At 34.8% G+C, this 25,003-nt stretch overlaps 2 protein-coding genes across 6 annotated transcripts in view; both read right to left on the bottom strand.

Annotated features, from left to right (window-relative positions):
- Positions 1–6,318: 6,318 nt before the first annotated feature.
- The window catches only part of LOC125645461 (glutamate-rich protein 3-like), a 33,014-nt gene continuing 14,329 nt past the window's right edge, over positions 6,319–25,003 (bottom strand). For all 4 annotated transcript variants that reach the window (XM_056140808.1, XM_048871000.2, XM_048870999.2 and 1 more), the window contains 10 exons: positions 15,223–15,440; positions 15,061–15,136; positions 14,809–14,854; positions 13,031–14,547; positions 12,024–12,119; positions 9,329–9,466; positions 8,656–8,813; positions 8,353–8,484; positions 8,168–8,259; positions 6,319–8,026 (listed from right to left, as the gene is read on the bottom strand). In XM_056140808.1, coding sequence (XP_055996783.1) covers positions 7,456–8,026; positions 8,168–8,259; positions 8,353–8,484; positions 8,656–8,813; positions 9,329–9,466; positions 12,024–12,119; positions 13,031–14,547; positions 14,809–14,854; positions 15,061–15,136; positions 15,223–15,440 — 3,044 coding nt within the window. In that variant the 3' untranslated portion in view covers positions 6,319–7,455. The remainder of the gene's footprint in view (positions 8,027–8,167; positions 8,260–8,352; positions 8,485–8,655; positions 8,814–9,328; positions 9,467–12,023; positions 12,120–13,030; positions 14,548–14,808; positions 14,855–15,060; positions 15,137–15,222; positions 15,441–25,003) is intronic.
- LOC125645462 (uncharacterized) lies at positions 15,760–24,897 on the bottom strand. 2 transcript variants are annotated; one of them, XM_056140809.1, is made up of 3 exons: positions 23,475–24,897; positions 18,542–23,284; positions 15,760–17,964 (listed from the first exon to the last, which is right to left on the bottom strand). In XM_056140809.1, exon 2 carries the CDS (start codon positions 23,106–23,108, stop codon positions 18,561–18,563), a length of 4,548 nt encoding a protein of 1,515 aa, XP_055996784.1. In that variant the 5' UTR covers positions 23,109–23,284; positions 23,475–24,897; the 3' UTR covers positions 15,760–17,964; positions 18,542–18,560. The 2 variants fall into 2 exon arrangements, with proteins under 2 accessions (XP_055996784.1, XP_048726959.1); XM_048871002.2 differs by having other exon boundaries at positions 15,760–23,284.

Genomic DNA, 25,003 nt, shown 5'->3' on the forward strand with positions numbered 1-25,003 from the left:
TGCGATTAACCATCCTATTTTAAAATCGTAAATACATACAAATCTATATTTTTGACATTTACTAACACTGATCCCAAGAATGCGACAAACACGCAAATTTGGTCAGTCATATCTGGTTCATGTTTCTATCTTAACATTTCCCCCTAAAGTTCGACAACTTTATGATCGATTTATCTCAAACCAGGAAGTTTAGATAAACAAAATCAATACGTCCCATACACAGTGTATATGTAGATCCAATACACACAAACATTAGAGATAAGACGTTCATGCAATGTTACTATGGAAATATAGAAGTGTGCATAGACTATTGAAATGTGGTTTATCAAACATACAAGTGATTTATACGCCAACTCATACATCTATAGTGCTGGCTCAATGCGACATCACGAAATGCAAACATACTATTTCATAATGTTGTTGATGAATTACACGCCTCCAAATCGCCTTTCTGTAATGGGCTGAGCGAGGCTACCTTCCAAATAACAAACAAGAATTATTCAAACAAAAATAATTTATTTACAAAAGAAAGAAATAAAGATAGGTAATTGATAAAGAAACAAACTATACAAACACTCGCACACCAATCACACGCCTAAAAAACAATTGATATTCACAATAAATAGAAAACAGTACTTATATCTACATAAACATCAAACAAACAAACAAACAAACAAAAACCCGGGAAATTAAACTGCCAGTAGAATGGCTCGTTTTTGTATCACTAAATGTTACATCAAACCTTGCTTGTCACACATATCCTTCCAGTCCTTCCAGGCTTTATATCCAGAGCTGGGAATGGTATACGACCATTCACACGACTATTCCTCAAGATCCATTAAAGACTAGACTTTTTGACATCATAGACAGTTGCTTCTTCATCAAAAATGGAAAACGAAAATATTCCTTTCTAGTGCTCAGTCATCCAAAAAATTACTTTGTTAAACGCCACTCTAATTCCACGCTCAAGTACTCTGAAGTTGAAATAAAAAATATGCTGGAGTTCCTCATTGACAATATCTTCGTGGTCTTTGGTGATCAGATCTTCCAACAGTTTGTTGGAATTCCCATAGGCACGAATTGTGCTCGTTTGTTAGTTAACCTGTTTTTATATTCCTAGGAAGCAGAATTTATTCAAAAACTTCTACGTGAGAAGAAAAATTATCTTGTGGTGGCCTTCAATTCGACATTTAGATGTCATATGTCGATTCGATATATCCCTGTGGGCTCGAAATAAAAGACACCACAGAGTTGTCCGCTTCGGCTTCATACTTAGATATTTTATTGAAAATAGACATTAACGGCAAACTGACAACTCAACTGTATGACAAACGGAATGATTTCAGCTTCTCCATCGTCAACTTCCCATATTTATGTAGCAATATTCCATTATCACCTGTATATGGTGTTTATACCTCTCAAATGATTCGATACGCAAGAGTTTATTCTGCGTATGGTCAGTTTTTAAATCGAGACAAGCTACTGACAAACAAGTTGATGGTACAGGGGTTTTAACAGTCTCGATTGAAGTCAGCATTTCGTAAATTCTATGGTCGTTACAACGATCTAGATCGTCAATACAACCTATCATTGGGTCAAATGCTGTCTGACGTGTTTCATACCGATTGTTAGTCCGTTCTTGGCCCACTGATTTTGACTACGGATAACTCCGTTAACCTGATCAGGATATAGAGCTCACGGTGGGTGTGAGCGGTCGACAGGGGATGCTTACTTCTCCCAGGAACCTGATCCCACCTCTGGTGTGACCAGGGGTCCGTAATTGCCCAACTATCTATTTTGTATTGCTTATAGGAGTTATGAGATTGATCACTGTTCGTTATCTTCATCTTTCATACCAGTGAACTCGAAATAAAAGACACCACCGAGTCGTCCACTTCTGCTTCATACTTAGATATTTTATTGAAAGTAGATATTAATGACAAACTAACAACTCAACTTTATGACAAATGGGATGATTTCGGCTTCTCCATCGTCAACTCCCCATATTTATGTAGTAATATTCTATTATCACCTGCAAATGGTGTTTATATATCTCAACTGATTCAATAAGCAAGAGCATCTTTTGCGTATGGTCAGTTTTAAAAATCGAAGCAGGCTACTGACAAACAAGTTGATGGTGCAGGGGTTCCAACAGCCTCGTTTAAAGTCAGCATTTCGCAAATCCTATGGTTGTTAATACGATCTAGTTTGCCAATACAACCTATTATTGGGTCAAATGCTGTCTGACGTGTTTCATACCGATTGTTAGTCAGTTCTTGGCACACTGATTTTAACTAAGAATTACTCTTTACCTTATCAAGATACAGGGCTCACGGCAGGTGTGACCGGTCGATAGGGGATGCTTACTCCTCCTAGACACCTGATCCCACCTCTGGTATATTCAGGGGACCGTGTTTGCCCAACTCTCTAATTTGTATTGCTCATAGGAATTATTAGATCGATCACTGTTCGTTTTCTTCACCCTCTATAGGGGTTATTAGATCGATGACTGCTCGTTTTCTTCACCCTCTATAGGAGTTATTAGATCGATCACTGCTCGTTTTCTTCACCCTCTATAGGAGGCAAGAGACAATCTACGTTGATATTATCGTCATCGTCATCTTTACAATTATCACGATGAAGTCAACATCACGGTCATCATCGTCATCATCAGCACGATGAAGGAACCATAACAATTATCATCATCATCACAGACATGACGCACGTCTCCATGAGTGAACAATTCTAGAGAGGGACGTTAAACAAGATACAATCAATCAGACATGATGCACGGTCGGATAGCCCTGCCGAAATCATATGTGCCCTAGCTAACATGCAATTCTTAAACGTATGCAGATATTAGTCAGCTGTGACAATGTACCGTCTGGCTTACATGCCGGCTCTGCTGGGAATGTTCCGGTCTCTATTGTTCGAGCGTCACTGAGCTATTTGCAACGAATTATGAATAATTCGAATTTCAAGGGCGTATTCGATATGACATACTAGTGATTATTACACCCCCTATGTAAATTGTAGTACAATTGTTTCCCAAACCTAACAATCAGTATTAGAAGTATTAGAAACAGTAAATATTCAATATTCTGAAGTTATTTATACTTTAATCAATGTACATACCTGAACATTTCTATTTTGCTGCTCACTGGTATAGCTGAAGTTGCAAAACCCAGCGCATCAATCTGGAATTCTGTCTTTGCCTTGTTTAGGAAAGTTAACGGCTGATGGTCAGTTTCTAGTACGAATTCCTTCCCGTATAGATACTGATGACATTTCTGGATTCCCCTGACAACAGCTAAGCACTCCTTTTCAATGACTGCTTCAGCCTTCTCTCTTTGATAAAGTTTTTTGCTGGTGTATACTCCCACTCTCCATCTGCAGTACAACACCCCCTAGTCCCTCATCTGCAGCATCAGTGCGTAGAATGAAACTCTCATGTAAATCTGGTATTTACTTCAATACTGGTCTTTCAGATAAAAAATGCTTCAAAGTGTCAAATGCTCGTTGCTGACATTGAAATGACACTATCTTAAGCCATCATCTTTATCGGGAGATTGGAACTTGGTGTAGCCTCCAGATATGTTCACAAGTTGAACCTCTTAGTTGGCTACGTTTCATCTTTATGGGGAAACTGGAACGTAGCCTTCTATATTATCCACCAGTTAAGCCCCTTAGTTGGCTACATTTCATAAATGACAGTGAGATGAAGTGGGTTGGCGATCGTGTGTCTCAACGACTTTATCACGATTGCGAACTCTTTAACTATCCCATTAAGTTCAATTCCTTGGATACAATAGCCACGCTTCTAAACGCGGGGAACGTTAGTTCAATCTCCATTTGTACTTTGTGCCATCCAGCTATCATCTACTCCCATACTTTCAAAAATATGGCTACGGGTTTTGTCACCCGGATCCACCGCAGCAGTCTTAATCCTACTGATTTCCAAGAGCAAAGACAAATCCTCAGAAACCATCTGACAAAAAAGGATATGATGTTTGCAATGTACAGTTCGCAATTGATAAGATGATATGGCAGAACCGGCAGTCCCTCCTCCAGTACAAAAGAAAACCTCAACATGACAGGGTTTCACCTGTCACTACTTACCAACCCGTCCTTGTATTCGGTGAAAACATCTGCCCATTTCGCATAGATGTCGAATAACCTCAGTTTATGCATCCATATTTTTTTTCTTGTTGCATACATCCAGATTCGATTTCCTTTTTGCATTATCTTGGGTCAAGGTTAATAACAACCACCGTCATGTTCATCTATCGGCGAATACTGTCGCTGCAATATGCAGCTATTGGTAAATCTTGGTTTTACTGTAGACCCGTTTGCGGAGGTCTGTTGATTCTTATACATACTGTTTTTCTTAGACATCGTAACTGATGTGATAAACACATTTATTAGTTTTGCAAGAAAGGTTTCGCAATATTTTGTTGCTGCGACTCGTGACAGAACTGCTAAAACTTTCGGTGTCAGATCTATACCAGTATTTGACCTCTAAGGTATCAGCATCATCTAAACTAGCCTCCATTAGGTTATCCAGTCTAATTCTTACAACCATTTCCTTCAGGTTTGTGGGTCGTCTGAAGGATGCCTTACAGGGCTCTTCGAAACATCAGCCATTTCTTTATTGGCCTACAGATTTGGGTGCAAAAACTGGGGTCATTCGACCTTCAAGGTATCAACAAAGCCAATGACTACACCAGGATGAAAACAGACAAAATATATAACAGATTTACTGGTATTCTTACGTTTTGCATACTCGTTGACTTTTATGGCAGAATAATCCAGCAGTTCACTTGACCATTATCAGGCAAAACCAAAACCTTTTCATCAGTTTCTTTTGTGCTTCTGTAATTTATTTTATCCTTCTGTCTTGCACATGACCATTACCGGTACATGTATGCCTGATGATAATTTGAGTTTCTAGACCGATACTTCTGTTTCACGAGTTGGTTCACAATGTTTACATTATATTTTCTTCCTGAATATATGCCCCTTTCCAAATTTATTCAGAATGCATGCTACGGAATCTCACCGAGTACGAGATAATTTGGCACTGATTACTATAATTAATTAACTCTTCGTTCACTGGACAAATATGGCGTGTCCTTATTCGCTCCCTAGAAAACATATTGAATGAAAAAGTGAAAATAACGAGCAGTAACCAATCCATAAAGAATACAAAATTAAGAGTAGTGCGAACAGACCGTTGGACAAATTAGGGGTGAGATAAAGAGCATAAGAGAAGCAAACCTTCCCTGATGACCGGTCACACCCGCTGTGAGCCCTATATCTTGATCAGGTAAACGGAGTAATGACTAATCGGTAATAAAATCCGTATGAACGACCCAATAATTGGTATGAAACACCTTACATAGCATTGCTGCGACATGGGACCTCGGTTTTTGTGGTCACATCCGAATGACCGCCCCATTGAGTCGCCTCTTACGACAAACAAGTACTGAAGATCCATTCTAACCCGAATCCCCACGGGATACAATGGATTATACCTAATCGACATATGAATGAAAATGAGCATTGTTACTACATAAAACATCGTCAATATGTCTAAATGTCGAGGTAAAGGCTTACACGGTAGAACATTTACAGGATCCAGCATCTCTGTTTATAAGGATTTCTGCTAAGTTTTGAAATCCAGTGTAGAAACGGTAGTTCATAATAATACGTCCCATTGACTGGGATATTAAATTAAACTGGAGGGTGACTTTGAAAAAATTCATCGTATGAAAGGAAACCTGGAGTAAAAGAAGGATTATTAAATGTGGAATTAAAGCAAAGTTCGTTTAAAATATTGATGTAATAATAAGCCTTACAGAGACAATGTTGTTACAAGCTTTGTCAGCTGGAACTAATACATGGTCCTCATGCAACCTACATCGATCTAATTCTTTCATCACTTCTGGTTAACTTAACACACAAGGAGTGATGGTATTCACTTTTGTTTTGACGTGACTAATATGGGATTGTAATATTCCTCTTATATTCTATCCATTCTGACTGACAAAGCGTCAAGTTCTTCCTTTTCATATTTAGTACATCGCAAGCCAAAAACAATGAATATGTCATATGTAGTGTATTTAGTGCCAGCTTTTCTTCTTTGGTCGTCTTATGTAAAACTTGTTTTAGTTGTACTGAGGAAGAAACAGGAATAGCTCACAGGAAATTTGACAGTAATAATATACATGTAACCCCTCTGACTAAAAAATCCTGATTCTATTTCCCTGTAATCAAACACGGCATTACTGTTAATGAAAGAAAAATCCTAACCCGTTATTAATTCTAAACTTTATTACTATAATGCACAGACTACATGGAATGGCAGAATAAGAGTTGTCAACATCAACAATTAACAAACAACAATTAATTATTACAATTGGAATCCAAGCACACTACAACCCACAACTATCAACTACAATGTCAGCAAAAATATATAAAGGGGTCTCTTTTTGAAAAGATTGTATATAGCAATGTTATGAGCGGGCCTGAGCAAAATTGCAAAGAAGACAAAATATCTTCTCTAAATAATTACAGAATTTTTAAAAAGTAATTTTCACAACCAATGGAAGTCATATGACTACTTTAAAAAAGGCTGAAATGATATCGTTGTACCTTTGGGGACTATGAAAATAATGTTACTTTAAAGGATTTCGGTGAAAGCAAAGAAATAATTAATACTTTCATTTCATACAACTTTCAATGACAAAGATATCACAGGTACTTTTGAGACATGTACGTCATGTATAAGACTCTATAAAACTTATCACAGTGTAAATAGTCCAATAACTCTACTTTGTACGATTTATACAATTGGACGAAAAAAAAAACAAGTTACAAAATTCTAATGTACTATATGATAAAACCATTTATATATTTGTGATAAATTCCATTTTTGATCAAAATAAATTTTAACGTCTATTTACCTGATATATATTATTTGACCTTCAAAATAGTTACCACTGGGAATTTAGGGGTACATGTTTAGGTAACTGAACCTTCTACTGATAGGCCACGTCACTCTGTTAATGTCAGGCAAAATCATTATCAGTTCAATATTGGGGAATGCATAACGAATACATACAGGTAAAAAAAATATCATTCAATAAAATGAAGCAGTTGGAATCATCCCAAAACAACTGCAGCATACAACGACGTTAAATACAGTGTATCTAATACGTATATCAGAACATCTAATTGGAACAATCATCATTTATATAGTTCATCATCTACACTTTCAACATAAAGCGCATCAAGAAAATAATATAAATCCCAAATACAAATAACCTCAAAGAACTCTATGAAATTTCTTCACAATCTTCAAACTAGCAAATCAATTGCTAAAAGCATCATCTACTACATTTAAAAAATAGCATACCATATGTAATACAAAAACAAATGTAAAAAACAACAACCTTATATCAATGATTTAGGCTGAGAGGCGGCTTTATTAAGGCCAAGATAGTTAAGGATTTCTCCTCTTGTCTTATCACTTATGATATTTCCTGGAGAGACAGTGATATCCAATATAGTAGTATTACATTTCAAAAGCTCCACCAATTTTCTTCCTCCCTCTTCTGAAATGGATGCCTCCTCTAACTCCAGCACCTTCAGCGTCTGGTTGTCCTTTAATCCACTAGCAAGAGCTGAGATGCCATCATCCCCAATTTTGTTGAAGTCTAGAGATAATGTCTCCAGTGTTGTGTTCTTTTTCAGTGCTTTTCCCAACTTTTTCCACCCTGCCACCGTGATTTTGGTGTTCCCATTAAGATGCAGTGTCTTCAGTGGAGTGTTGGCCTCCAGAAGAGATGATACATGATCTATCCCTGTGTCCCCCATGAAAGTATCCCCAAGATCCAGTTCCTGAAGCTGGCAATATTTAGGCTGATTTTCCTCTTCTTTGTGTGAAAGGTAAGCGGCATTCACATCTAACAGGCCATTTGTTATGTATTTCACACCAGTGTCCCCAAGTGGGTTTCCATGAAGTCTGTAAAAATGTAGCTTTTAATTTGAATATTTCAATTTACTAGTATTTGAAATTCAATTGAAAATTTTGGCCGTTGAAGAAGTGAATTATGGATAAAAATGACCATTTAAAGAAACATCTAATAAATATGTAGTTGCTTACAGAAGTATTTGCAGTGATGGCTTTTCCACAAAAAGTTCACCTATTTCCTTTGCACACGCTGCGGTCAATCTGTTTAAGTTCAAATTCACCATCTGGGGAAAAATTAATAAAAAATGTTTGACTTGTTTTACATGTAAACTATTTCAAAATAGTCATTCAGATGCAAGTAACTAGACGGCATTCACCTGTAGCTCTGATTTTGTTGTTTTCAAAGCACTAACAACATTCGCAAACTTTTCATTGTCCAAACTGGCATTTCTTACGCAAAAGGTCTTCACATCATCATGTTTCACCAAATAATTTGCAATTTCTGTAAGCTGAAAATATAATTTTTCTTTACTGGAGATGGGACAAAATGCTTATACTAATTCAAAAGACTGCAATGGAAAAAACATGCAGGCACTCGTGAGAATAAAATCAATTTTTATGTTTTAATCTAATGTCTTTATTCAAATCTAAAGCTCATAGAGAAGACAAGATCAAATTACTTGGTCTTTAGAAATAGCTATGCTATTTAGATCTAGATCAGGTTTCCCTTCAAACATCGGTGTTACAGATCCCTCTACAGGGGTTCCTGGTTTAACTCCAATACGAGACAGGTAAGACGTGGTACCACCTCCACCTTCCACGTCATCTGGATCATTGCCTGGTAAAGAAAGATTAACAATATGAAGATATATATTGTTTATTCAATATTTTCTTATCATGTTAAATATTGGGATTTATGATTTCATATTAAGGTCTCGTCACAGGCATTCTGACATCAATTTTCATGCAATAACATAAGCATAATACAATCTTGAATTTCTGAATTTGGGACTAAAACTACAAAAGAAGGTTTGTTTCCACAATCCAACCAAGGGGTTACAATGCTTCACAGGAAACGTTTTGACAGTTATTTTGTTTCTTTGCCATATATTTGTTTAATTCAAACAGTATACTAAATTTAAAAAAAGCTTTTGTCTTGTATATTGTATTTTCTATAAGCAAATATTAAAAAAACCTCTTTGCATGAAATATTTCTTATCGAATTCCACATAAACCCTTGGCTGATACATGTATATACATATATGATTTCATCCAGTAATCACATATTTTTATTAATAAATAAATGTTTGTCTAACCAAGTGTATTTATTGATCTTAGATAATTTATATATACCTCCATGCATGTTCTCTCCATCAGTATCACTAGTGAATATGGACACCTTTTTATCTGTGTCACTCTCACTGATTGGCAATTCCATCATATTCTTATCAGACTTTGAATCTTGACCATTGCTTTTATCTTTAGACTTTTCTGCAAGCAAAAGGCATATAATGGAAAGACTGCAAGACTTAACCCTTAGAGTACTAAACAGTAATTAGTATTCAGAAAGATATGACAATGTCATAATGCAGGAAGCTTTTTTATTATTATAGGAAACTCATCTGCATATGAAAAAATGGTGTCCAAAACTTAAGTTGAAAGTTACACTTAAACTAAAATGACAAACGAAAAAGAAAAAAACCACCCGACACACATAAGGTCATAGGATACACAAGATTTTGGATGCATCAAATAGAGTAGGATTTCGCTGTGTTTACGTGGGATGTTCTATCATTTTATCAAACAACAATGTAAATTGGCTATTAATAAATGAAATGCACCATTAAAATAACATTTTTATGGAATTTAAGTTTTGGGTAATGTTTTTGAATTTTCAAGTAAACATTTGTAAAAATTTTATTGTAAAAATGAAAAAAAAAAAGAAAGAAAAAAGAGGTGATTTCACCAAAAAAAAAATGTTGCAAAAATGGGTTTTTAACAATAAAACATTTACAAACTGTTTTACAAAATTCAATAGCAATTTGTTGGGGGTTATTCTATGTCCATAAGTTCCATTCTAATAAACAAAACTCTGATACATCGATACCCAAATACAACATTTACTGTTTAATAGTACACTGCTGTACAAATATAGAACATTTCAGACGGATTTATAATGCGCGCGAGAACTATAGTTACAGCTAAAGGTAATGTTCAATATCAGCCAATGATAATACATGTATACAATTATCAAAATCAGCCAATGATAATACATGTAAAATTTTCAATATCAGCCAATGATAATACATGTACAACTTTCAAAATCAACCAATGATTATACATGTACATGTATGTTGAAGAAATATTTTTTCTTTGCCAATATTTACAAACTGAAACCCCGTATAGAAAAATAAATTCAAACAATTAAAAGTTCTAATTAGACTGCATTACTGTAAATCAAGTTTTAATCATAACATTATTTTCGCATAAATTTACATCAATGCAAAAATAAGTTTAACTGTTTAATACATGCGTATAGTATAAACAAATTCAAAGTCAGCGAAAATAATATCTTACTACTGACAAACACAACAATAAAATTTTTAGGACAGTGTCTCAAATTAGGATTTTGTCTCCGATTATTTGGACTAGAACAAATGCGGGTAAAGAACATACAGAATTAAACATTATGTCATGTAAAAGAAGGAAACTAACCAGTGCAGAGACTCCCTAAAGCACCCGTGAAGGTATTGTGTTAGTTTTATAATGATTACAGTATTAAAGCTATAGTGTACACAAACATAATTTCCAAACCATTTATTTGCAAGCTAAAATGAAAGATAAAGCACATTTAACCTTGGAATTCCATACCTATTTCCTAATAGTCTCGACTGATGGACGACAACCAGAGGAGCAGATAAACAAAGATTAACAAAGGTATACAGAGAGGATGTGTTAGTTGATCATGCAGTTAACACAACAGAACAATATTAATTTACCAGTGCAGCTTATTTGTTTGGGTAGGGCAGCAGCGACTTAGAGAACATCAACACATTTAACTAGAAAACTTGACCAAAGCGATTTTTTTTTTTTCAAAACAGGAACTTTTAATATCATTTCAGTTCAAACATAACGCACATAACGTTATGTTTTGAAATTTTCTAATATGTACAAATACATCCTATACTGTGACACTGATGATTACAAATTTTAAAGTAAATAAACTAATAACATTGTGAAAGAATCAAAATATTATCGAATTTGCCATGTGAAAACTTTTTATATCAATACATTACATACATCCACATTATCAAAAATCTTTTATCTACAATTTAAAGTCTAGTCTTACTATAAAAAAAATCCTCATTATTATGCCTTCTATCCTATCAAAATCTACTTTTTAATAAATTCTACTTTTCTCATTTGGATTACTAGAGATCATTGTAAGGTCCGATTAAAAATGCAAAGAAACAAATTAAGTGAAAGACAAACAGAGAAAAGTGCACTACAATAGTGTTAGAGAGAAAGAGAGGTTAGGTGGGTACTGCTCCGGAAGATTGCTGCTCGCCCTGCCCTGTGGACGAGAAAACAGGTTAGTATCACATGTGTGTACACCGCAAAATTGTACATTTCTTCAAAGCATGCGATCTGATTTATTATTTAAAATTCCTGGTCAAGAGTGTAAAGCCGATTACGCTTATTTTAAATTTTTTTTTTCATTACTGAACGAAGACTTTGCGTTAGTCGACTACCTTTTCGTACATTTTCACAAATGTAGTTTATATCAACAAAAAGTCATCGGGTAAACCCAGCATAAAAGAAAGATACGTTTACTTTTAATGACATCTATAGACACCAGTTTAATTTGATAAAGTCTAAAAGTCCAAATTGATATGATGCATGCCTCTATGAACCGCTGTATTCATATACCCTTAATATCACAAAGAAATGTAGATTAACAATGCAAAGTTCCATTATATCATGGAATATTTACAGATAAAGATAGATACATATACGCAATAAAACCCATGGGAATTTTGCAAATTACCTTTAGGTTTGTTTTTCTCCTTCTCATCCTCGCTTTCAGATTCAGATGAAGAGGAGTCTGAGTCCGAACTACTGTCCTCACTTCCACTGGAATCGCCTGCACAAAATTTATAAACTAGGTCGCAAAATCGTTTGACACAAAAACTTTGTGACTATCTTAGAATGCTTTAATGAATGGTTGAATTTTACAAAATGATCTGCTATGAACCAAATTGTGAATTTCATCTGATAGCAATTTAATATAGCTTCCGAGAATATTATAGTACTCAATTTACTCACATCACTTACAAAACACCATCTAAATATTTTACTCTATTGTAACCGCTGTGATAGGCATCTTTTTATTTATTAACCAAAAATATATCTTTCTACCCAAAATGCATTTTGCAAGGTTAACCTTTATTGCTCATGGTTGCTTAATGGTCAATGCAACATACTAAGCTTTTAAATTTCATAGTGACGCATACATGCTGTATAAGGTACAGTGGTAACTTTGAATAATTCTATATATGACGTACGTGAATAGTCTGCTTCCTTCGAATCAATTTGAAATTATCTTACTATTTGTAGAATAAGTATATTTCTCATCTTTCCTTAACCATCTTGACATTTTGGATGCAAGCTTTAATTCACAGACTTGTGTAAATGAATAGCCTAGTTTGTTTGCTGTTGTATAAATTAATAGCTTAGTTGTTGACTTTTTGACCTTAGTTTGTTTGCTGTTGACCTTTCGACCTATCACCTTTAGGTGAAGTTCCACTACTTTGGTTTAAATGGTACATGTTGTACTAGCATTATAAATATTCACCTGAAAACAAATGGGGTCATCCTTGAAGTTAACAGCTAACTTTGTAATTTTAAAACTTGATTTGAAATAATTTTTCACATTTTTTTTTCTGTTTCTTCATCTATTTCCCCCCTGCTATGTTACGGAAACTAATATATAGTATGTATACTAAATACCACACAACATGATATGATCCGACTTCATGACAGTAACTGTAATACCTTTCTTTCTTTCCTCTGCTGGGGGTTTCTTTTCCTCTTCCTCCTTTTTGTGGACTGGAGATGGTGGCTTTGGACCAGGGGGTGGGGATGGGACTTTTGTTGCCACTGCTGGCTTCTCTGATCTGTCCGTCTCTGTTCCAGAAGCCTCACTGCTGCTACTTGAACTGGAACTACTCGAACTTGTCACTGCCTTGGCTTCTTCCGTATCAGGTTTAGTTATCTTATCTTCTTTCTTTGTTACGATGTTTTCCTCCTTGTTTTGGGGAGGTGGGGATGGAGATTTAATAGGCTTGGGTGTGTCTGGTTCTGTTTCTGATTCTGATGAAGAACTTGAGCTACTACTTGAACTAGATGATTTTCTGACCTCATGGGGAGATGGAAGAGCTTCCTCTGCCTCCCCCATTACTGGCTGACTGGAAGGAACATTCTTCACTTTTTCATTTTCTGTTCTATCCGTTTCAGTTTCTGAGTCACTAGATGAGCTGCTAGATGAAGATTCTTTCTTAGATTCATTGATAGTAGGTGGGGATTGGCTCTTACTAGGTGTAGCATTCTTTTGCTGCTCTGCCTCTGACTCTGAAGATGATTCACTGGAGGAACTGCTACTACTGCTTTTCTCTTTTTTAGTAATCAAGGCTTCTTTTTGTACTGTCTGGTTTTCTACATAACTCTTTGATTCACCACTTTTCTCTTGTTCGGTATCTTTTTCAGTAACACCCTTCTTTGGTTCTGATGAACTAGTACTGGAACTTGACCTACCGCTTGAACTTCCTCTTTTGTCTTCACTATCAGAGTCGCTTGATTCAGACTCTGGTTTTTCTATAGTTGCCTTAGTAGTGACGCGTGTTTTCTCTTCATCAGAAGATGAACTAGATGACGTTGAAACTTTTCTAAAACTTTTTTGCACATTCAATGGTGGTGAGGATGATTGTTTTACAGGTTCCTCTTCATACTGTTTCTTGTATTGAAATTCATATGGCAGTGGCGAGACTGGTCGATCTACAGTTTCCTCTTCATACTGTTTCTTGTATCGGAATTCTTGTGGTAGTGGAGAAAGAGGCCGCTGTGTAGATGATTTCTCCTCTGGAATAGGTTTTCCAACATCACTGCTTGTAACTGATTCTGAATAACTTGTGTATTTAAATTCTATTGGAACAGAATCCTTTCTTATAATGGGCACCCCCTGTGATTTAGGGGTCTCCACATTTAATTCTCTCGACTTTGCAACTAAAACTCTATCTGTAGGTTCTTCCTTCTCCTCAGGATCTGACACATGCACAGACGAAGTGGAGGACATTGAAGATGTGGAGAATCTTCTTACAGGGGAAGGAGACCTCCTCTCTGGAGAAGGTGATCGTCTCGCAGGCTCCGGAGATGGCGATTTTCTTTTCAGTTCTGGAGAAGATTTCCTCTTTTCCGGAGGGGATGGTGATCTTTCCGGTGATTGGGATTTTGAAACAATCACCTTCTCCGGTGTTCTAGATCGGGATCTAGAACTTGACGAGCTTGATGATGAACTGTAAAGTTATAAATTGTACAGGTTACTTTTATTTTAGAGTTGTCCAGCTGTTACATTTGCATTTTGGAATTTTACAGAAATTAGGAAATTTCAGAGTGTTACAAATGTATTAAAAGGCAACTACCACGTATGAATGTACAGAATTCAATTTTATAGGTACCCTCCCCCCTCCAATAAACATTTATCAAAATTTATGACAGTGGTGTTTAAATACAAAAGTATATAGTATATATCAATTACAACTAATGTCCAAATATACCTTGATGAACTTCGCCGTCTGAAACTTGTCTTCAGGTCTGATGAAGCTGTAAATAAAACAAGAGCTTGATTATACTGGATTTTATGCTTGGGCAGGAAAATCTAAGTTGGTAGATCAATAATTACAACAATTGTGATTGAATGCTTTTTTAAAAACATAAGAAAAGTGAAGATAACGAAGAGTTATCAATTTCACAACTCCTATAAACAATATCACGTTTACAATTACATAAGTAAATTTGGTGTTATATACCTTTTGTTGCCATATTTTGCTCCTTGCTATATTTTTCTCCATCGGGGTATTCCTCGTCATCTGAATAACCAGTTACCTGTAAAGTAAATGGTTATCATCAACATCAAATATTATTACTCTCAAAGATTTAATAACGTCTTTTCATTTGAACTGTTTTTGTACCTTTCTGATATCACTAACACTGTCTCTATCCGTCTCTGTCTTTTCTGTTTTGGTGTCTTCATCTGCAGGTAGCCCTACAACCCCAATCTTCTTCTTGTCTTCAAACACAATATGCGTCACAGTATTTCTGTCCACATCCTCCTCCAACTCAGAATGTGACGACGATGAGGAACTTGATGATCTTGAAGAAGATTTTGACGACACTGAATCACGTCTCTCTGCAAATGTCAATTTATGCACATAACTAAGCAAGCTAGATCTAGATCAATACCCTTTTCAAAATTCAAATCGATGTATTCATTATTTGTAAAACATTAATCTGCAATCAAAAAAAAAAAAAAAAAAGAATTCTTACCTTATACATGTATATTTTGATAATCCAAGTATCATGAATGAAACTGTCCAAAATCCATATTTCAAAGCAACTCTTTTCTGGTCATAATTTCTATTTTTTCAAACCTTTTCCGATGTAACACTTTACCTGTCTAAACTCTTTGTTCCTATATTCATATATGGTTAAAATAGATAAACATAATAGGGTTTGGAAAACCTTTATTTTTCTATTTTTTATATTGAAAAAATCTCTTTGAAAAGGTGATAATAATTTTCAACATTGTGAAAACAAATAGGTAGAAAATATATGTTTATCTAAATGCCAGTATTTCTAAAACTCAGAATAGACAAAAAACACATTCTTCAATCAATTATGGGTTCAAGCTAATGACATGCGCATATTTCAATAACCATCCTTGATCTTGGAGGAAGACAAGACAGATTTTGGCCCTATTCAACTTCAACCCACAAAAATTCTGAAGGTTTCAGTCCATTAATAATGGTTTTTGTCAATTAGAAGTAAGTGTTAATACATGTGTTTTGGATACCAACTCCCATGTTGCGGTCTGCAAGAGGGGTCGTTTTTGGTACGTAATGCAATTAAGTGATTTCACATAGAAGCCAATAGTCTGAACATTTCAGACATGTTTTTGATTTTCCCATGCATGCTGCATGCCATATACGGTTTAAAAGCCAATAAGAACGATTAAAGGGGCATGGACACGATTTTTCCTCGATTGAAATTGACAGTTTATTTTGTTATAAAAATAAAGATCTTTTATAAATAATTGGATGAAAAATATTTTTACACAGGATACACCTCGTATTTACACAAAGTTCAGCTTCCCAAATTGTGTTTGAAGACATGGTGCATTTCCAAATCTACAGTGAGTCGAATGTGCGCGCATTCGTTAGGATTATAAACATACGCTTATCATTAGCCAGAAAACCTCGTGCGGAGGCAAGAATCCCAAGATTTCTAAAACGAATGTCAAAAGTATTCCATATTTGGACAAAGGTAAATGATAATTTAATTTAGGGAGCAAGCTCTAAGAAGAAAACTGACAATTTTCATTGTAAAAGTTTTTAACCGAAGCTGTCAACATTGGCTTCATGTTGATAGTCGTTACATGTGCCATGTTAACATAAACAAGACCCATGCTTTGTTTTGAGCATTTTGGATATCTATAATATTCATTAAGACTTAATATATAATATTATGAACGTAAATACGAAATAGCAAAATGAATTTTAAATTACGTATAGTTTTTAAATCAAAGGCAGAAACTTCTTTGGGTTGAACTTAAATCGGGCAAAAACCAAAGGCAGAAACTTCTGGGGGCCGAACTTAAATTGGACAAAAACCAAAGGCAGAAACTTCTGGGGGCTGCACTTAAATCGGGCAAAAACCAAAGTCAACCAATGTGATGAAATAGTGTTCAAAATTGATTTTCGATTTTTTTTTTCAACATATGGATAAAATACTGATATATAATCTATTACAACTGGAAACTGATTTTTCACAAGACCAACAATATTTACAGGAACTAATAGTAATTTGTAACATTACATTGTATTTGTAAAAATGTGTTAAATAAGGACCCATTCCAAACTGATTCTTACATAATCAAATACCAGAAAACTACTTCATGCACTAAAAGTAAAATGAAAAACACAAACATATAAACCCAATCGACTTAGCATACAAACTGTTGGTAATTAATATTATAATAATAGAATAACATTAATATATAATTAAGTAAACAAAAAAATGACTGGCAATATTAACAGCACCGAATCTAAAGGTGCACTAAGTAACTTCCTCCAATGGGAGAAAACAAATTCTACCCAATTCTATAATAGTGATCCCGGAGGGAAAGTACCCACCTCACGTAATATGTATAAACATGTACACTGTACATGTCAACTTTAATTTATTTGGAATGATTATCAATAAATCATTGTTTTCACAGTTTTAATAATAACACATGTAATAATAATAGAAATAAGTCTTCAGATATTCATGAGATAAGAATATTGACCTTAACAAAGAAAGTGCATAACCATAATATTTCTCTTGTAATTATACTATATTACGTGAATCCATAACCATTCCTGTCTACAATATTGAGAAAAAATAACAGAGGTCATTCTTATATATAGAATCTAAAAAGTCTAAGAACAGTCAAACTAACACCAAAATCCCTCAATACAAATACACAATGTAATTGTTAAATCCCTCAATACAAATACACGATGTAATTGTTAAATCCCTCAATACAAGTACACAATATAATTGTTTCACCTCCGAAATGTAAACCACTCAATCATGAATTGATACCGCATCATAACAAAGATATTTTTCCTCTGAAATAACCGAGAGGCAATCAACATTTTCCATTAGAGCAGCTGAAAGAAAAGATTGACAATGTCCATTCCAGTGTAATACATAGGAAACAATAAATGCATGTTGGCAAGACACAATGAAAAATAGCGAGGAAAAAATATGATATTCTGAATCTTAATGTCCTAAAAAGTAAATAGCTTAGAAGATGACTGTGAACTTAAGGTCAAAATCATATAATATATTGATAATACAAATATGTGTATCACACAACAACAATCTATATTTATAACACGATCGCATGCGACCTCTACTTTGATAACTTTAGTGTGAACAGCTATATACATGTATATGTACTATCAACAACAATGCATGAATGAAACAAAACACAAATAATCCACACAAATTTACGAAGCATAAAATATGTGCGAAACTTGGATAAAACATTTGAAATAATGTCCACGTTGTTCAGTTGTTCACATTGAAGATCACAAAACATTATCATGCTCTCTTGTCAAGTAATGCAACAAACACAAACGTTATAGCTCTAGAAGGACAAAACACTGATAGAATACTAAAGCATGCCAATGAACAAGGACACATTTCTACCACAGCTACCAAGCTAACTTCAAGAGTGAATACCATCCTGTCATGCTTTTCCTCATTTATTTGATAAATGGGCTGTGCTCTGGCTTGTTGAATGTTCTTCTGAAATCGTGGACATAATATCAATATTGTAGGCCACTGCCATCACTTTTTTGTAAGTTTCTTTGTCTAAGCTCTCAAGATTATCTAAATCGATTATTTTACCATCAATCTCCAGTAAGTTTGGAGTTCCCTCTGCTGGTGTCCCATTCTGAAATTCGCGAGGATACTTGACTTCCTCATCATTCATAAAGAACTTCACATCTGTTTCTGAGGACTCAGAACTAGAGCTTAAAGAAACCGCTGAATCTGGCCTTTCGCTTAGTTTAGGTTTCGTTGTAATTTCCTCAAATGTCTTACTTTCATTTTCTAATGACTGTACAGTTTTATTTCCATCTTCACACAATTGTTTATTTATCCCATCTTGAACTGCTGTTTCCTCTTTCTTTACAATATCTTCTACATTAATGTCTTTTCTTTCTGTTGTCTGCACAGTTTTATTTCCTTCTTCATATATTTGTTCATTTGCTCCATCTTGAGCAGCTGTTTCATCTTTGTTTGCAATATCTTCTACATTCGTGTCTTTTCTTTCTGTTGTCTGTACAGCTTTATTTCCTCCTTCGTATACTTGTTCACGCACCTCATCTTGAATATCTGTTTCATGTGTGTTTGCAAGACCTTCTTCATTCGTGTATTTTCTATTTTTAGACTCAACAGTTGATTCGTCGCTACCTCTTGAAACATCACTTGCCTCTGTAACAGTAATACAAGGCGTATCATTATCTTTCACATCATTTAGGTCTTTACCAGGTTTTGTCATTGCCTTCATCTCTTCATTAATTAAACTGTTGATTTCCTCTTCTTTTGCTGTCTGCTGTTCTGGCTCTGGATACTTTACAACCATTGCTCCAGATCTGGCCTTCACTAAAAATGGCAGCTGTTGAGAATGACTCTCTAGTTCTGTTCTGTCTACAACTGGGCATATTATTGCTCGGTCTTCTTCTTTTTCAATTGGGATTGGTTCTAAATTTGGGGTATTTGACATTTCTGATTCATCTCGCATGTCTTGTAAATCAGTATTTGAAGAATGCTTGCTTTCATCTGCAACTATGAGTGTTGTGTTTTCCTCAATTTCATCCTTGATTGGTTGAAAGCATGTGTCGTCTTCATTTTCTTCCTTAGGAGCTGGGCTGTATCTAGTCTCCTTGCCAATATTTTCAGGACAAACCAAGTTTTCACCTTTTGTAAAGGAATTGGCTTTTTCAGTCAGATTTTCAACGCTACTAGCATTAAGTGAAACTGCATTAGATGTACTATCAGTAACAGGAACATCAGTATTTTTATTTAAATTAACAGCTTGCTTATTGACTAAATCTTTCCTCTCCAAACTTTCTTCATCTGATATTCCTTCAATAACCCTTTTAACAATCAATGAAGCTTCCTCACTTGTGCTTAATGAATTGTCATCATCGTCAATTTGTTTTCTGAATGTTTCACATGCTTCATCTAGCGATGGCACAGTCTCAACATCAATCGCCTCATACAGATTCTGTACAGCACCCTGTCTTCGTAATGGTCTAGGTTTGCCGACTGAGTCATCTTTTCCTGCACATGAACTTTTTACAGAATTATCTTCATAGTCATCACTTGAACTTTTCACTATGCCATCCCCTGAGCTACCTTGGACGTCCACCATGTTTTCTTTCACAGTGGATGATTCGTCACTCACAAACTGAGTAACCTGTCCGTCAGGATCAGTACGTGGCGTAATTGGCTTCAGAGAAGCTGATTCTATTTCTCTCTTTTGTCCATGGCAGGACTGCATATTTTCATTCTTCAATTTATGTAGCACATTTTCAACGATCAATTCTGCTTCGTTCACTGTATCTAACGAAATAGTGTCTTCATTTTTTGTTTCCTCTGACACTTGTTGAGATTTTACATATTCCTCTAGGCTTGAGTGCCCACTCTTTCTTCTGATATTTAGCAATACTTTATCAACAACCAACTCTGCTTCTCCACTTGTGTTTAATGATATATTGTCAAATTGTTCATCATCTGATATACAACTTACGAGAGCATCTTCTTCAGAGCTCTTATGAACAAGTATTGAGGAGTCTGAATTATCACTTGTTTTGCTACTTTCATTTTTTTCCTGAGGCAGAGACCTACTCCTAGGAGTAGAAGATTTATTTTCAGATTGTTCATCACAGTCATCTTCTATGATAACTTCTCTAACTTTAACATCAACGGTCTCTGTGTACAAAGTTTCGTCTTTGGCAATATAAACAAATGTTTTTGGTTTAATTTTTTCAATTTCTGTTTTCTTGATAGCCACTGGCATTGACCGAGACCTTTTCTTCTTTGCTAGCATGCTTTCCTTATCAAAGAAATCTGTATTTTCTGAATTTCTTCTGGCAAAAGGTGATGATGAATTGTAAGCGTTTTCATTTTCCTGTGAGCACACCGTTTCATCCCTCAGCGACAATTCTTTCAAACTTTCATTTTGTTGAACAGTTGATTGTTTTTCCATTTTGTCATAATAGATTCTATAATCAGCATAATGAAATTCAGCAGGTATGTGCATTTCTTCTGCATAAGTGTGTACCTCACCATCAATTTGGTCCACGTTTTCATCTTTCTTCATAAGGTCAATGATGTCATGCAGTTCATTACTTACACTAATTTCATCATGGGAAGGTACCAAATCTATATCCTTAAAATCAAACAAATTGCTTTTGTGCAATTCTGATAGATTACTTTTGTTAGGTGTGTGGATAATATCAGCATCTGGTAGTGTATCTATCAGCTTCACCACTTTATTGAAGTTTTTATCTTCTATGCTGTTTACTGAATCTTCGGCAGGGAAAGAATCAAAATCTTTACTTTCAAAAAGTGCTGATTTTTGTATAACAGTATGAGAAGATGTATCCAAATCCTCGCTGTCTTTGTCCCCTTCATTTTGCGCCATTTCAGTCTTTTCCGTTTCATTTGCTGGTTCTGGATATTCAGTAATTGTTCTTTCCTCCATCATACCTGTATTGCTGGAATCATCCTTGGAGTCAGGTTTTTCAACATCACCAATCTCTGCAGTTTCTGGTAACATGTTTTCTGATAGTGTCTTCTGAGCATCAACTTCTGCATCAGTTACATTGTCTTCTAGTTGTTTATCATCTTTTATCAAATTAACAAACTCTTTTTCAGTCTGTTTGATGGAAAGTATTGCTTGCATTGCAGTATCTATGGCATTCTGAGAAGATTCAACAACTTGTTTCGATGATTCATTGACTTGCTTTGAAGACTCATTAACTTGTTTAGAAGATTCATTTACTTGTTTGCTAGATTCTAGCACTTCTTTTGAGGAATTCACTACAAGTTTAGACGATTCAGTAACTTGCTGAATCGAAATTGCCATTTGCTTTTGGGATTCAAGTACAGCCTTCACAACATCCTGTGATGTTTCTATCATTTGTTGCTCAATACTCTTGTGGCTGTCAAAACTCCTAATACTTGCATCTGACAATCTCCTTGATCTGCCATTTGGTTCGAAAGATATTCTACCACTGTCTGTCAAGGAACTTGTGCTCGAATTTTTCTTTTTCTTTTTCTTCTTGTCCATTACAATGGGTTGCAATTTTTTCTTTCCATTCAGTTGATTTTCAAATGGCACAGATGATAATGAGGCTTGGGAACCTAATTTAGCCGACTCTTTATCAAGAGAACTCGAAGAACTAAATCCCTCTGATGTCTCCCTCTCTGCATCTTGCTCACATTCCGAATCAATAGATAATCTAGATTGCATTTCTCTTTTCTTTCTTCTGACTTTCATCAGAAGAGCAGCTAAAGGTCCAATTATATTCATGTCTTCATAGGTGGTCTGTAAAGGACCTTTTTTCAGTTCTTCATCTTCGCTATCTTCATCTACATAGAATTTCTTTTCCTCATCAAATGACTTCACACTAGTTGTTTCAAGATTTTCCTTCACATTCACATTTACAGACATGCAAGCTATTTCATTCTCATCATGCAGTGAAAGTTTGTCTCCATCACATGCATAAGCTTCATCATAATACTCACCATGATGGCTTGTTTTAGTATTTTGAACAAAAGTGTCCTTTTCCTTTGTTGAACTGTTCTCACCTTCTTCCTGCTTTTTGTCGGCACCTTTATCTGACAAAACAGTACTAGCACTAGATGCTTCAAAGTCATCCGAGTAATAACTATCTTCTTCTCCTTTCTTTTGCTCTGATTTTTGATCGCCCAATTCCTTGCTTGCATCCTCACCATCTTCTGTCGTTTGAGGTTTATTTCCTCCATCTCCCAGTTCCTCTTGCTTTCTTTCTATTTCTTTACTCCCATTTTCTTTTTGTTTCCCTGGAGATTCAAAGTCAGTCTCTATTTCAGAGACTTCATCACAAGTGTCCATGGCACCTTCATCATCATGACTTATATGACCATTCAGTTCTTTGTTCTTCAGATCAGGTTTCACATCTTCAATTTTAGCTCTGTCATCCTCGTCATTCATCACGCCTGGCTTACTGACTGAGGACTCTGGAGTTCCCATTTTCTGAACCTTTTCATTGAATCTAACCTGCTTGTTTGTTGCTTTGACATTCTGATCTTTGCTATCTACCTCATCCACACCTTCTTTCTCCTCCTGTTCTCTGATCTCCTGAGTTTGATTCTTTAACACATTGAACTTGTCATCTTGTGAATCAGCACCAGTCTCACCATAGATTTCTGAAACGTTACAAACAATTCCTGCAAATTTTGACTAACAAGAAAGTTTCAAATTCTCAAAAGCATTTAATATATAATTATAATCATAATTACTATTAAAATTGAACTGATATTTTTTTTTCAAAAATATACTGGTACATGTATATACAAGATTGTAAGTTCTACACACATAACACATACTGTGACTAACCTTACTAAGAGATGGTCAACATCTGGTACATTGTGGTGTGTGATGACCAGGGGCTGTGTTGGGTGACAGGAAGGTGGTGGGTACAGTTGTCAAACAACATCAGTTAATTAGTGACTTCAATTAAAAGAAGGCAAAAAAGCAAACATATGGACATCAATGTGAAAATCAGCTGTGCCTTGTGATTGATTAAAAATGTATCGAGGGATTTTGGATTGTCATTCACATCTTCATTGAAATGAAAATAAAACTAATATACTTTTTTCTTCTTCTTCAAATTGCTAAAATATAATTACTAACCTAAATGAAACAAGCATGTAACATAAATAAAAATTAGTTTTTGTTGCCATATCTAATTTCGATTCATGAAAAATTCCAAGAAAAATCCATTATGCATAAAAAGACTTTCATTTGCAAAAATGTGTAAACAAAATCTTAAAAATGGTGAATACAAAAATCTACAAAAAGGCACAAAAAATTTGCTAATTTAGTTTTGATTCACACATGCAACTCTCATACTTTAACCTTGGTCAGGGAAAACATTAGGTACTAAACATATTGCAGATATTAAAGCAAAGTCCAAATTTACTTTAGATGTCATTGATTTTAAGCTCATTATGATAGTATTTTTACCCCCTGCCAAGGAAAAAATATGATTACAACATGTAATTGTCTAAAAATCTACATGTTTCGACCATTCTAACAACAATGTAGAATTATTTGATACATTCAGATATAAAAATACATACTACGTACATACAAAGACTACGGCTTAAGCTTACACAATAGATGTAATCATGCTTGTAACAATGTACCTACATTTGTCCCAAATTGAAAATGACTGAGAATTTCATCTAAAACTTTCACTGACCAAGGTTTAAAAATATTGTGATAAAATCACACAGAATTTTTTTTCACAAACAGACAGTTCACAATAAGTTTTAATCACCCCTTGGTGTTGTGTTGTCCTGATCTCCTGTTAATTAGGGAGAATTATACATGTAAGTATGAACAAAAATAAAATACTATATATGCTTCCAAAAAGTGTCTTGTTTATTCACTTTAATGCAAACAGATATTGAAAAGGAACTAAACTACAAAAAGTAAATGCATTTCAAACCAAATACTATCATCTTGAAATGTCACAATAATTATTTCAATTCAAAAGAAGTAAAATTATAATTCTCAATAAAATTAAATAAACTAAGTGAAAAACTAATAGCATGGTTCAATACAGGATAAAACACAAATAGAAGTCTAATTGAATAAATGCATATATAAAGTTTTCCTGTGTCTATGGAAGCACGTTTACAAGACTGTCCTCTAAATCAAAATTAACTGTATTATAAACTATGCTGGGTGTTAGCAATTTACATTAGGAACGTCACAAAAACTTATCACGTCTGGTCAATTTTAATGCATGCTTCAGTCTGCAAAATCAATGTCAAGTGACCTTAGATAGATGATCTTAACAAATTAAGGTAAAGTGTTACATTCTGTTACTTTATACGCAAAATAACACATTTCAGTTG

The sequence above is a fragment of the Ostrea edulis genome, chromosome 6 (genome assembly GCF_947568905.1).
Source record: "Ostrea edulis chromosome 6, xbOstEdul1.1, whole genome shotgun sequence".
Lineage (NCBI taxonomy): Eukaryota > Metazoa > Mollusca > Bivalvia > Ostreida > Ostreidae > Ostrea > Ostrea edulis.